At 66.2% G+C, this 11,734-nt stretch overlaps 2 protein-coding genes across 4 annotated transcripts in view; one reads left to right on the top strand and one right to left on the bottom strand.

Annotated features, from left to right (window-relative positions):
- Nucleotides 1-433: 433 nt before the first annotated feature.
- Nucleotides 434-3,159, bottom strand: NOB1 (NIN1 (RPN12) binding protein 1 homolog). Its single transcript, XM_041484120.1, has 9 exons — nt 2,997-3,159; nt 2,782-2,914; nt 2,548-2,681; nt 2,335-2,406; nt 2,125-2,262; nt 1,815-2,027; nt 1,562-1,659; nt 1,335-1,479; nt 434-951 (listed from the first exon to the last, which is right to left on the bottom strand). Exons 1-9 carry the CDS (start codon nt 3,072-3,074, stop codon nt 682-684), a joined length of 1,281 nt encoding a protein of 426 aa, XP_041340054.1. The 5' UTR covers nt 3,075-3,159; the 3' UTR covers nt 434-681.
- Nucleotides 3,160-3,190: 31 nt separating this feature from the next.
- WWP2 (WW domain containing E3 ubiquitin protein ligase 2) overlaps nt 3,191-11,734 on the top strand; it is a 30,789-nt gene continuing 22,245 nt past the window's right edge. For all 3 annotated transcript variants that reach the window (XM_041484109.1, XM_041484099.1, XM_041484091.1), the window contains exons 1-5: nt 3,191-3,285; nt 5,097-5,180; nt 5,704-5,851; nt 6,127-6,245; nt 11,436-11,573. In XM_041484109.1, coding sequence (XP_041340043.1) covers nt 5,111-5,180; nt 5,704-5,851; nt 6,127-6,245; nt 11,436-11,573 — 475 coding nt within the window. In that variant the 5' untranslated portion in view covers nt 3,191-3,285; nt 5,097-5,110. The remainder of the gene's footprint in view (nt 3,286-5,096; nt 5,181-5,703; nt 5,852-6,126; nt 6,246-11,435; nt 11,574-11,734) is intronic.

Genomic DNA, 11,734 nt, shown 5'->3' with positions numbered 1-11,734 from the left:
CACGTCCTCAGCAGGATGTGTGCTGCCTTACCCACTGCCCTGTTCCCCTTTCCTGCTCCCACTCTGCAACCTGTGACCTCCCCAGGGCCAGGGACCACAGCTGCTATCAGGTATTTCCTTATTTTGAACAATTTCAGCAGGGTTAAGGAGAAACTGCAGCAAGAGCTGGGCCCAGCAGTCAACTGTGGAAGATTTCAGCAGATTTATCCACAAAGCTTTACCCTGGAATCTCCCCCTTCAGTCCTGGGCATCGCCCAGCGCCAGGGTGGGACACAACCCCCTGCCCTGGGCTTTTGTCCTTCTGGAGCTCATTATCCCATGGGGCAAATGATCCAAGAAATCCTCCCTCCCTCTCTGCCTCTCGTTCCTCGAGGCTCAGAGAAAGACTCCCCCTGGCACAGGCATATGCAGAAATGGGACTGAGTCACAGAGCTCGGGACTTGGAGTTTATTGGGTGACAGCCCCTGCCCAGGGGTGCCCAGGGACGGGCAGGGAAGCCACCCCACCCTCCCCGTGCCTCCCCAAACCCCGTCACCATCGCCCCGGTCACGGCGGCTCTGGCACCAGCGCAGCGGGGACAGCGCGGCCTGAGCCGTGCCCAGGTGCTGGGAGAGGCCTCGCCCTGGCAGAGCCACCACCACACGCGGGCAGGTGGGTCCTGCAGGGGGGCCTGTCCTGCCCTCACCTCCTCTTCACGAACTTCTTGGTGACGGCGTTGGGGTTGAGGCGGCGGCGGCCGGCGCCCAGGGCGGCGTCGCGCAGGTGCAGGTGCGCGGCCCGGCTGTGCACGTCGTTCTCGGCGAAGGGAGAGGCCCCGGCCAGGTAGTCGGGGTCGAACACGTTGGTTTTCTGCCTGGCCTTGCGGGACAGGCGCTGCTGCGGGAAGCGCTGGTCCTCCACCAGGTGCGGGTTGTTGGCGTGCTTCCCGCCCTGCGGCGCCGGCAGCGGGTACTGCGGGAGAGAAGGGATCAGCCCCGGGGAGCCCCGGGGACCGCAGCCCCCTGCAGAGCCAGCAGGGAAGCCTGAAAGCCCTGGGGGTCAAGTGTAACCACAGCTGGAGGATGTTCTCAGTTTGCTTTGATTGCCTGCAACCTGCCAGCCACAAGCTGGGTCCCAGTGGGAGAATTTCTTCACAGAAAGGGTTGTTAAATGGGGGAAGGGGCTCCACTCCCAGGTGGAGTCCCCATCCCGGGAGGTGTGCAAGGAACTCACTGGACATGGCACCCAGTGCTCTGGGCTGGCTGACAAGGTAGGAATCAGTCACAGGCTGGACTCGATGACCTTGATGGTATTTTCCAGCCTCAGTGAGTCTGGGAGTCTGTCCAGGTACTCACCCTGAGCCCCCGGGGGTTCAGCACCTTGGGGTTGCGGGAGAAATGCATGTGGAGACTCCCGTCATCGCTGACACTCACTGCCACCTTCTTGAGGGTCTTGTTCCCACAGTGGGGGCAGAACACCTTGGTCATGTCCGAGGTGGTCCTGCGAGGGTGGGACAGGGGGCTCAGAGCTCCCGGGGCCGTGGAACGTGGGCTCAGCCCGGGCTCAGCCCCAGCCCCAGCACCTGAAGCAGCCGTGGCAGCGCAGGATGTAGCTGCGGGCCCGGCGGATCAGCATCCCGTTCACAGCCAGCACGTGGAGACCCATCTGCAGCAGCACGTTCTGCAAGAGCAGGGACACACCCCGGCAGCTGGGACCTGCCAGCTGGGCCAGTCAGAGCCCTGCAGGCTTTGAGGGGCCTCTGGGACCGAGACCCTGCTGGTCTGACACACGGAGCTGCCCCAGAGCCTGAGCCCCGGCTGCAGCCCAGCACCCACCTGCATGGCAAAGTCCGTGGTGACACAGCCGACCTGGACACCCACGGGAGCAGTGTCACAGTGCCCCGTGTCCTGCTGGGCCTGCTTCAGGTTGCTGGGAGTTATCCAGCCTTCGTCATCGCTCTCCTCATCCTCCTCCTCCTCTTCGCCGGCGCTGGCCCCGTCTGCAGAGCTCCTGTGCTCCTCGGGGGGCTCGGGGCTGCCGGCGATGGCCTGGCCCAGGGGGGCAGGAGACGGTCAGGGTGGGACACAGGGGTGGGGAGCGGCCAGCCAGAAACGGCAACAGGGAGAAGCTCCCGAAGGTTCTCACCAGCAGCTCCCGCAGCTCCTCCTCGATGCTGGGCAGGGGCGGCCGCCAGTACAGGAAGGATCCGAACTGGTCGCTCTCGGCCGGGGCCGGGCCGCTGCCGGGGCCGGGCTGGGGCGGGCCCTTCCCCGCGGGCTTGTGCTGCGGGCACAGCGCGGGCAGCGCTCAGCCGGGGCTCGCGGCCGCAGCCCCTCGCGCCCCGCCGAGCCTTACCTTGGCGGGCAGGTGGAAGCCGGCGAGGTGCAGGGGGGCCTCGGGGTGCCGCGGGGTGGAGCTCAGCCGCACCTGGGGGGCAGCAGGGGCCGTCGGCGGGGCCGCTGGAACCGGGGCCCGTGTCCGGGCCGCTGGAACCGGGGCCCGTGTCTGGGCCGCTGGAACCGGGCCCCGTGCCGCTGGAACCGGGGCCCGTGCCCGCGCCCATCCTACCTTGTCCTGCGGCTCCCAGCGCACGCAGCCGGGGCCGTCGATGTCGGCCTGGAGCTGGCACGTGAGGGCGAGCACCTGCAGGTCGGCGGCCGAGAGGCTCGGGTAGTCCCCGGTCTTCTTGGAGAACTCGGTCACTGCGGGCGGGGAGCAGCGGCGTCGGGCCGGGCCGGGCCGGGCCGGGCGGGCCGCGGGGCCGGGCCGGCGGGGGAAGGGAGCCGCTGGCTCGGCACTCACCGAGGCGCAGCAGCTCGGGGCGCGGGCGGCGGAGCCGCAGCTCGCAGGGCAGCGCGGCGAGGCGGCGGCGCGCGGGCCGGTCGCGGATCTCGGCCAGCACCTCGGGCACGGTGTACAGCGCGTCTGCGATGTCCTGCGGGCAGCGCCGTCACACCGGCCCGTCGCCCCTTGACCCCCCCCGTCCCTCCGGTGTCTCCCCGGTGCTCCCCCGGTACCTGCAGCGGGGCCGCGCTCAGGAACGCGCCCGTGTCGGCCACGACGTGCGGAACACGCGCCATGTCTGCGTGCCCCATGGCCCACCCCGGCCGCCGTCGAAGCGCCGCGGGAAGCACACCGGGAGTTGTGGTCCGGGCACGGGGCACGCCGGGAGTCGTAGTTCAGTGGGGGCACGCCGGGAGCGGCGCCGTGCGGCGGGAGCGCTTCCGGCCGGCGCGGTCACGTGACGGGCCGGGGTCACATGACGGCGGGAGCTGGAGCCGGGGAGCGGGAGCGGAGCGGCCGCCGGTAACGGGACGGGACGGGACGGGACGGGACGGGCTGGGCTGGGCTGGGCTGGGCTCGGCTCGGCTCGGCTCGGCTCGGCTCGGCCCCGCCCGGCCTGGCCCGACCCGACCCGCTTCCCGGCCCAGCCTGGGGCGCTCCCGTCCGCCCGCCGGACACGGCCTGGTGCGGCGCTCCGGCCGCCGGGAGCTGCCCAGCCTGTGCCGGTAGCAGCCGGGACGGCGGGGCCATGGCAGGCCCTTGGCCGCCGCTGCTGTGCGCGGTGCCCGCGGTGCCCGGCCCGGTTCTGTGCGCGGCTGCGGGGCCGGGCCGGCCGGGGCTGGGGCGGGTTCGGTGTTCGCTGCCGCGGCCCCGCCGGTGTCCCGGGAGCCAGGCCGGGAAGCCGGGGAGGAAGGGAGGCTTCGGCCTGGCCCAGGGACATCCCGCCGTGGGTAGCGGGCGGAGCGGCCCGGCCCGGCCCGGTCCCGGCCCCGCTCGGCTGAGGCGCTCTGCGGTGTGCGGGGCAGGAAAGCTGCGCCCGGGGAGCGGCACCGGGCACCGAGGGGTGTCTGGAGGGCCAGAGGCGATTGTTGGGGGTGTCAGACGAGTGACAGAGACATGGTGTGGAGTCAGGAAAAGAGGGAATGGGGGCGAGAGTCGGGTTGTGAAGGAAGAAGGATGGAGGCAGCCCAGCCGGGGCAGGGCTGGGCACGGCTGGCACAGGAGGGGCACGGCCCCGCTGGGATCTGTGTGCTGTGGAGCTGGGGACGTGAGCACCAGGGGTATCCGATCCCCTCAGGGGAGGCCGGGGTGACCCGCGGGCCGGGACAGTTGGGGTGTGACAGCGAGTGTGGGGAGTGGCCCCTCACGGTGAGGGCAGGAGGCTGGGACGTGTCCGGGACGTGTCCGGGAGCTTGGCTGCTGCTGGATGGAGCCAGGCAGGTTTGCTGTGCTGGCACGGAGAGCAGCGACCCTGGGAGAGGGGATTCCACAGGGAATGTGCCGTGGGGTGGAGCTGGGTACGGTTCAGGGAGGATGTGCAGAGAGGGCAGGGGAGAGGCTCCTGCACAGGGAGAGGGGCTGGAGCTGCTGCCCTGGCCGGGGAGGGGAGGTTGGCAGTGGCCTGGCCAGGCAGAGCTGGGCTGTGGGCTTGGCCCCCGTGCTCTGCAGCTCCTGGGAACGGCGGAGGAGCCGGGGCAGGCCCAGGGCTGTCTCGTGCTCCTGTGGGATGTGTGACCTCATCCCTCCACTCTGTGGCTGCTGCTTTGGGCTCCGGCCCTGGCCACGTGTCCTGCCGCCCTCCCTGGTGTCACAGTGTGTCCTTCTCATCCAGGGGGTGACGCGATGGTCTCAAGGCCTTTCCCAGCCTCGGTGATCCTGTGGGATTTGGTACCATAATGAGACCAGGGCTGCCCTGCCCTTGAGCTTTGTGGTCCCCATGCTGTGAGCAGAGCTCCCTCTGTCCAGCCGCTGCCCTGCCATGTCCTTGCCATCTTGTTGGTGTTGTGTGAGTCAGTGTCCCCCAGGGCAAGGCTTTGGTGGCTGCTCTGTCCCCCAGCAGCACTGGCCTGCGGGTCAGGGGTTCGGGTGCCCAGAGGGGTGTCTGGAGGTGGCTCAGCCCGTGGTGCTGCCGTGCAGGGGTTGCTCTCCCAGGCACGCAGCGTTGCCTTAGGTGCAGGGGGGTTCCTCAGGAGAGGGAGCCCGCGTGTCCCGGGGCTCGCCCAGCCCTTTCCCCGTGCCGTGCCACGCCGGGCACTCGCAGCAGCATCGGGCTGTGTCTGGGCTCCCTGGGTGCCGTGGCACGGGGCTGAGGTGTCTCCTCTCTCTGCTTCTAGCTGGGGGTGATGCCATGGCCGCTGCCAGCTCCAGCAGGGCCAGGGCCGGGCCGCCCTGCGAGAAGTCCCCGCTCTCCGTGAAAGGTGGGTCCTGCTGCCTCGCTGGGACTGCCTTGCCGGGAACGCGTGCTCTGCCTGCACTCTGCAGGGGGCAGGGGCTGGGGACGGCCCTGCGTGCCATGGCCCGGGCCCGGTGCCGTGGGGACGTGGCTGCGGGCCCTGCCGGGGCCGCGCTGGTGCTGCCGTGGCCGCGAGATGGCTCCCGGCGCCCGGAGCCGCGTCCCCTCGCAGCCGCGTCCCGCTCTGCCCCTCCGCGGGCGCTGCTGGCCCGTCCCGCCCTGCCCCCGTGCCCTGGGGCAGGGAGGTGTCCGTGGGGACAGTGACAGCCCTGCCACCCTCGGGGGGTGACGCTGGGGACAGGCGTGGTCAGGGCTTGGTGCCAGCCGTCGCTGCCACCAGGAGCGTTGCTCCCCGCTGCCCCTCTCCCAGCGCTCTGCTGTGAGTCGTGGCACCCTGAGCGGGCAGGGGTGGGCTGGGGGACAGGGCAGGGGACAGGGCAGAGGTCGGGGTGTCTCGCAGGCCTGACCCTGTGCCTGTCCCTGCCCAGTTGTGTCTGTGAAGCCCAAGGCCCAGAGCCGCCCAGCACGGATGAACTGCTACGTGGAGGTGGCCGGCGACGGGCTGCCCAGTGAGACCAAGAAGACGGGGAAGCAGATGGGGGTCTCCGAGCTGCTGTGGAACGAGATCCTCACCCTGTGAGTCTGTGTGAGCCCTGCTGTGGGGCTGGTCAGGGGCTGGCCCCGTGTGCCCCGCTGTGCCACCGGCTGGGCACACTCAGGTGTCAGGGCTTTGCTCCTTGCATGAGGACACTGCCAGAGACAGCCAGGCTGGGAGGGCAGTGGGAGGGGGCTCTCCCATTGCCCCATGTCCTTGCCCACCTTCCTTTGCTCCTTGCCTGTGGCACTACCTGCTCCCCAAGCACAGAGCAGGCAGGAGGCCACGGTGACAGCCCCTTTCCCGGTCTCTACAGGAATGTCACTGCTCAGAGCCACTTGGAGCTGAAGGTGTGGATCTGCCACACGCTGAGGAACGAGCTGCTGGGCGCCGCCTCCCTCAGCCTCGGCAGCCTGCTCAAGGGCGGTGGCAAACGTACGTACGGGGCTGGGCACGGGGCTGGGCACGGGGCACAGGGCTGGGCACGGGGCAGGGCCCGGGCTGCGTGCTGCTGTGTCCCTGACAGGGAACAAGGTGCCGTTGTGTGCCCGGGCCGGGCGTGCCGGAAGCCGTACCTGCGTCAGCCCGGGCCGGGGCCGGCCGGGCAGCACAAACCCCTCTGCTATTTGCCACCGTTTGCGGTTGCCAGAGCGTGGCTCGTGACAGCAGCTCCCACATAAAGGCGGCCATTCAGGGCCCGGGCGGCGCGGGGCTGGAAAAGGCTGGCTCTGTCTCTTCCAAGCAAAGCTTGTGAGACACAGACCTGGTATTGAGCGGGGAGAGGGGCCTCCTGCGCCCCGAGGGATTCGGGGCTGCTTCAGACCCTCCCCGGTGCTGGGGGCTGGGCTGAGCTGCTTCCCCTGGTGCTGCAAGCTCTGCGGCCACACCGGTGTCCCCACCGTGCCACCGTGGCTCTGGGTGGCACCGGGTGCTGTGGCACTGAGGGACACGTGGGAGCTGTGCTGCTGCTGCTGTCTCCTCACGAGGCCTGTGGGGACTTGGACGTGTGCCTCGGGCTGGCTGTGTTGGGGTGTAGCAGGCAGCCAGCCCCACAGCTGTGGGCCTGTGCCCCTGGGCACCCTCCCCTGCAGCCGCTGTTTCCCGAGGTGTGCAGGGCCGTGCTGGGCTCCCGGAGCCGCCGCGGTTCCTGCCCTACCTGCGCCGCCACGGGGGCACAATTGGCTCTTTCATTCCCAGCCATCCCGGGAGGCTGTGTGGAAAATGAATGGAAAAGGCAACTGGCTGTTCTAGCTTGTCTGTTAACATCCCCCAGAAAAAACGTGTCAGATTTTTCCTTGACACTGCGGGCTGGGAGGGAGGAAGGACTCTTAAAGCTGCAGAGCCTGCCTTGCCCTGCCCGGGAAGGTGCTGCCCCTCTGCTCCTGCCTGCCCTCCTTGTCTGGGCTGCCATCTGCTCCCTCCTCTTCTCTGCAGGCTCACGCTCAGCCTTCGGGCTTTGCTGCAGGTCTGAGAGGCCCAGAGGCTGGTGGGGGTCCCATGGGAGCCTGGGAGATCCTTTCCTCAGGGGCTTCTGTCCTCCTGGGAATAGGGGAGTGTGTTCCCTCTGCCTGCCAGCCTGAGGAAGGGGCTGGGTCAGGCCGGGGAGTGCAGAAGGCATCTGGGGTTTCAAGCCATCCTGAGTCAGACACTTGATGTAAGGGCAGTGAAATGTGTGTGCTCCTGCCACTGGAGAGTCCTGGCCCTCCTCTGCCATCCTGAGAGGTGCTCAGCCAAGAGTGAGCTCCTGCTGGGCAGCAGCCCCTCTTCGTTGGGTTTGTTATGGTTTTGGTGAAGCTTAATGGAAGATACTGATTAGTGAGTGTAGCTGTGGCCTTGTGTTGGTGTTCCTGTCGCTCTCCTCGGTGGGCAGGACAGTGTCCTCGCTGCCGGTGACACCTGTGGCACTGCGTGCCAGGATGCTGCTGCCAGGGATGCCTCACTGCAGGGGGAAGAGTCCCAGCTCTGAGGCCGGGAGCACGGAAGAAGAGCTCAGCGATGAGGCCTGAGCTGCCGGGAAGGCTGTGAGAGCCGCTGGAGCTGGCAGCCTGGCTGTGGCAGGGCAGCCGGGGCTCCGGCCGCGCTTTGGGGCTCGCAGCGTTTCCTGCGGGGCCTCTCGGCGGGCGGGCAGCGCCTGCCGCCTTCCCGGGATTGGCCGCGGGCGTGGAGAGGTGGGTCAGGGCCGGCTCAGCCACCGACACGGGCTGGAGCCTTCCCGGAGCCGGGCTGCTCCCAGGGCTCCCATAAAACAGCTCGTTTGCCGTGGCACGCCCCCGGCCCCGGCCCCTGCGCTGCCGCCGCTGCAGAGGCTCCTCTTTGTTCCCGGGCTCCGGAGCTCCCGGCCCCGGGCAGCCCCGCATCCCGGGCTGTGTGCGAGCCCCTGCTGGGCCTTGCTGGTTGTGCTGGTCCCGCTGTGTGCTGAGTGGCACCACGTGGCAGGGCTTTAGGGATCCCGCAGGGTCCCTGCTGCGGTGCCCCAGGCAGAGTGGCTGGAACTGTAGCCTCCTGGGATCCTCCAGGACACCAGCAGCAATTCCCAGCCTCTGGAAAACTGCAGCTCCCCCCCCCACATTGTGGCTGTGATGCCAAAGGAGCTGTGCTGTGCTGTGCTGCATGTCCCAGCAGCTCCGTGAGCTGGCTCTGCCATGGCCAGGATGTAAATCCCACAGAAGTGGCCATCCAGCCAGTCACTAGAGGGATTGGAGAGTGCCCATCCCATGTCACCTTTTAGAGGAAGGATACAGAAACCTGACACCCTCCTGGTTATCCCTGGCAGATAAATGGAGTGGGACACAGCTGGTGCTGGTGGTTGAGGTTGGATCAGCAGCAAAGGCAAAATTTCCCTGGGGAGACTTTCATGGGGCACTAAAGTTTATCCCTTCCCCTAACTCTGGGTTCCTTTTCAGTTTGGGAATGTCTGTAGAATGTTTAACTTGCCCCTTGCTTGTTCTTGGAGGCACTGTAGCCATGGCATGGAGTCATTTCTTCTGTGGGAATTCACAAAGGCTGAGCCAGTCTTCACCTGCTCGGCACCAGGGAGCTTTGATTCATCCCAGACAAAACCTGGATGATCACATGGAGCTGTTGGAATGGGAACTGGCCTTTGCATGCAGTGGGACTGGGCAAAGAGCTTGGCACTGGTTTGGGAAGCTGAGACACTGGGAAGCTCATTTTGGCTGTCTGTCTGAAAATAATCTGGGATGCAGGTGTGGAGATGGGGCCACCTCACACAGAGTCTTCTAGAGGAGCTGCCCATCCCGTGTGGCAGCTCCCTGGGGTCAGACACGAGTGGTTCCTGGGGGTCCCAGGGCTGGGGCTCAGCCCGGGGCCGTTATCACACCGGCTGCTCCCAGCCTCGTTTCGTGGAACCGTAAATCCGCTTAATGGGCTGGGTGGGAATTCCAGCTCACCTCTGCTAAATGGGAGCTCTGATGCTGCGTGCAGGGCACTGGAAGTAGCTGAACTGAGACCTTATTCAGGACCAAATCACCCCCCGACCCCCTCCCAAAATAATAATAATCCCTCTGACATTCTGGCAGCCGGCGGGACAGAGGCGGCCTTTGTGCCGGGCCCTTCGGGGGACCCGCCGTCGGAGCAGCAGCAATGTCCCTTTGTGCGTGCTGCACGGGGACAGGGAGTGGAAGGTTCTGCGAGTGTTTATTTTCTTTAAAAAAGCTGGAGGGGGTGGAGGGGGGGAGAAGGAAGCCGGCTGGGAGGTTCATGTTCACATCCTCCACTTGGAGACACCTTGTCTTTGCGCCTCAGCTGGGCGCCCGCACAATGAGGGCTTGTGCGGCCCCGGAGCGCGGCGCGTGGAGGGGGATGGAGGGACCCTGGAGAAAATGCGGATTCCTACGGCTTGGAGGAGCCAGGGGGGAAACAGGGTCTGGATTTGTTCTGACTTTTGGCCGTGCTCAGTAGCATCTTCTGTGTCAGGCTCTTAAAACTGTCTGTGAGGTCGGTTTTCCATGGAAGCAAGCGGAGTGCAGCTCCGTGAGGCAGAGGGGAAGACCAGGCTCAGCAGGATCCCCTGTTGGATGATGGTGATCAGTGACAGAGCTGTGCCCCTGTGAGTGTGTGCCCCTGTTGTGCAGGAGACACCTGCCTTCTTGGCACTAAAAACTGGAGACTTCCCTCAGATCCACAAGTGCCGCCTGTCCCACAGCCCCGTGTTCGCTGCAAACCCTGTGTCGCTGCAGACCCTGTTTCACTGCTTTTTGGGGGGCCTTGGAGAAGGAAGTGTCAAGTCCCAGTGTGGGACAGCTCACAGGTAGAGGTGGGACAAGGGTTCCATGGGGGTGTGCTCCCATCCTGCTCCTGCTGGCCTGAGCTGTACCCCATCCCCGCGTCACACCGGGACAAAGCAGGTTGCTAAAAAATGGTGCCATTGTGTCATGAGCAATCCGTGTATAATAAAAATATTATTTGAGCAAATGAGTCAGGAAGCGTCTGGGCTAGTGTCCCAGGCTGGTGCAGCCAAATTTTTCTGGCCTTCTGTGACGGGTGTTTCAGTCTGGCTGGCACTGGCAGGCGTTGCTGTGATGGGGTGGGTGCTGAGGGCTGTGCTGTGCCCCCACTGCCCCCAGGGACCAGCAAAGCCAAGCTGATGAAGGCAGACTGGCTCACACAGGAGGGAGTGGAGCTGGCAGCTGTCTCCAGGAGCCTCCCAGCTCGTGGCACTCTCTCCAGAACCTTCTGTGAATGCAGTCCAGTGCTGCAGCAGAGTGTTCCTGTTTGGGGACAGCCCTCCGTGCTGGTTTTGTTCAGTGGAGCCAGTGCACAGGGATGTGGATGGAGGGATGCTCACCACCCTGCAGGACCCCTCTTGCCCCTTGTGTCATCTTAAAGGAGCCCCGCAGTTTGGGAAGGACTTTGGGACGCTCGAGTGCGTCCAGAGGAGGGCAGCGAGGCTGGTGAGGGGCTTGGAACACAACTCCTGTGAGGAACGACTGAGGCAGCTGGGGGTGTTCAGCCTGGAGAAAAGGAGACTCAGGGTGACCTTATCACTCTCTACAGCTCCTGGAAGGTGGCTGTGCTCAGGTGGGGTTGGTCTCTTTCTCCAGGCAGCACTGACAGAACCAGAGGACACAGTCTCAAGCTGTGCCAAGGGAAATGTAGGTTGGATATTAGGAAAGAGTTTTTTATGGAAAGAGTGATAAAGTTCTGGAATGGCCTGCCCAGGGAGGTGCCATGGTTTAGTTGAGGTGTTGGGGCATGGGGTGGACTCAATCTTGGAGGTCTCTTCCAACCCGGTGGTTCTGTGAAACCCCTTGGCTTTCCTGCTGGGATCTGCCCTACAGCCCCAGCTCCTGGATCTGCGAGCGATGGGGGTCTCGGTGTCACAGCCAGGGCCCCTGGGGCAGCTGCAGCCCCAGTGAAGGGTGAAGGGACCCTGAGGGCTGCTGAAAATGATCTTCCTCAGGAGCAGGTGGTGGGACTGGCTGGGCTGGTAGGTGTGTGTAGGTGTGGGGCCAGCACTGGTGGCCCTGAGGGCGTGGGCACATTGTCCTTTGGGGATGGGGGAGGCCCGGGAGGCTGGCACGGGGCTGGGGCGGTGCAGCCACCCCTGCCAGGGCCGGTACCCGCTGCTGACTGGGGGTCTCTTTCTCCGTGTCCTGTCTGCCGCAGTGGAGAACAGGCAGCTGACCCTGGACCTGCAGACGGAGAACAAAGGCAGCATTGTGTCGGGCGGAGAGCTGACGATTTTCCTGGACGGGCCGGCTGTTGCTCTGGGCAGCGTTCCCGACGGCAGTGCCGGCACGGAGGGTGAGTGCCCGGCCCCACGAGGCGCGGGGCGAGCGCGGTGTCCCGGGCCAGCCCCCACCTCTGCCCCCCGTGAGACCCCTGCCCACCCCGGGCCAGCCCCCACCTCTGCCCCCCGTGAGACCCCTGCCCACCCCGGGCCAGCCCCGTGGGCTCCCGCCGGG

Source organism: Pyrgilauda ruficollis, unplaced genomic scaffold (assembly GCF_017590135.1).
Source record: "Pyrgilauda ruficollis isolate IOZ18807 unplaced genomic scaffold, ASM1759013v1 scaffold117, whole genome shotgun sequence".
Taxonomy (NCBI): Eukaryota; Metazoa; Chordata; class Aves; order Passeriformes; family Passeridae; genus Pyrgilauda; species Pyrgilauda ruficollis.
Note: the sequence above shows the minus strand (reverse complement) of the source record. Positions and strands in the feature narration are given on the sequence as shown.

What these genes read in the sequence shown, in the direction of transcription:
- NOB1 (XM_041484120.1), bottom strand. Translation starts at nt 3,074, where the DNA reads ATGGGGCACGCAGACATGGCGCGTGTTCCGCACGTCGTGGCCGACACG. An exon ending in TGAGCGCGGCCCCGCTGCAG is followed by an intron (nt 2,915 to 2,996) that starts GTACCGGGGGAG and finishes CGCTGCCCGCAG; the next exon opens with GACATCGCAGACGCGCTGTA. An exon ending in AGGAGCTGCGGGAGCTGCTG is followed by an intron (nt 2,028 to 2,124) that starts GTGAGAACCTTC and finishes CCCCTGGGCCAG; the next exon opens with GCCATCGCCGGCAGCCCCGA.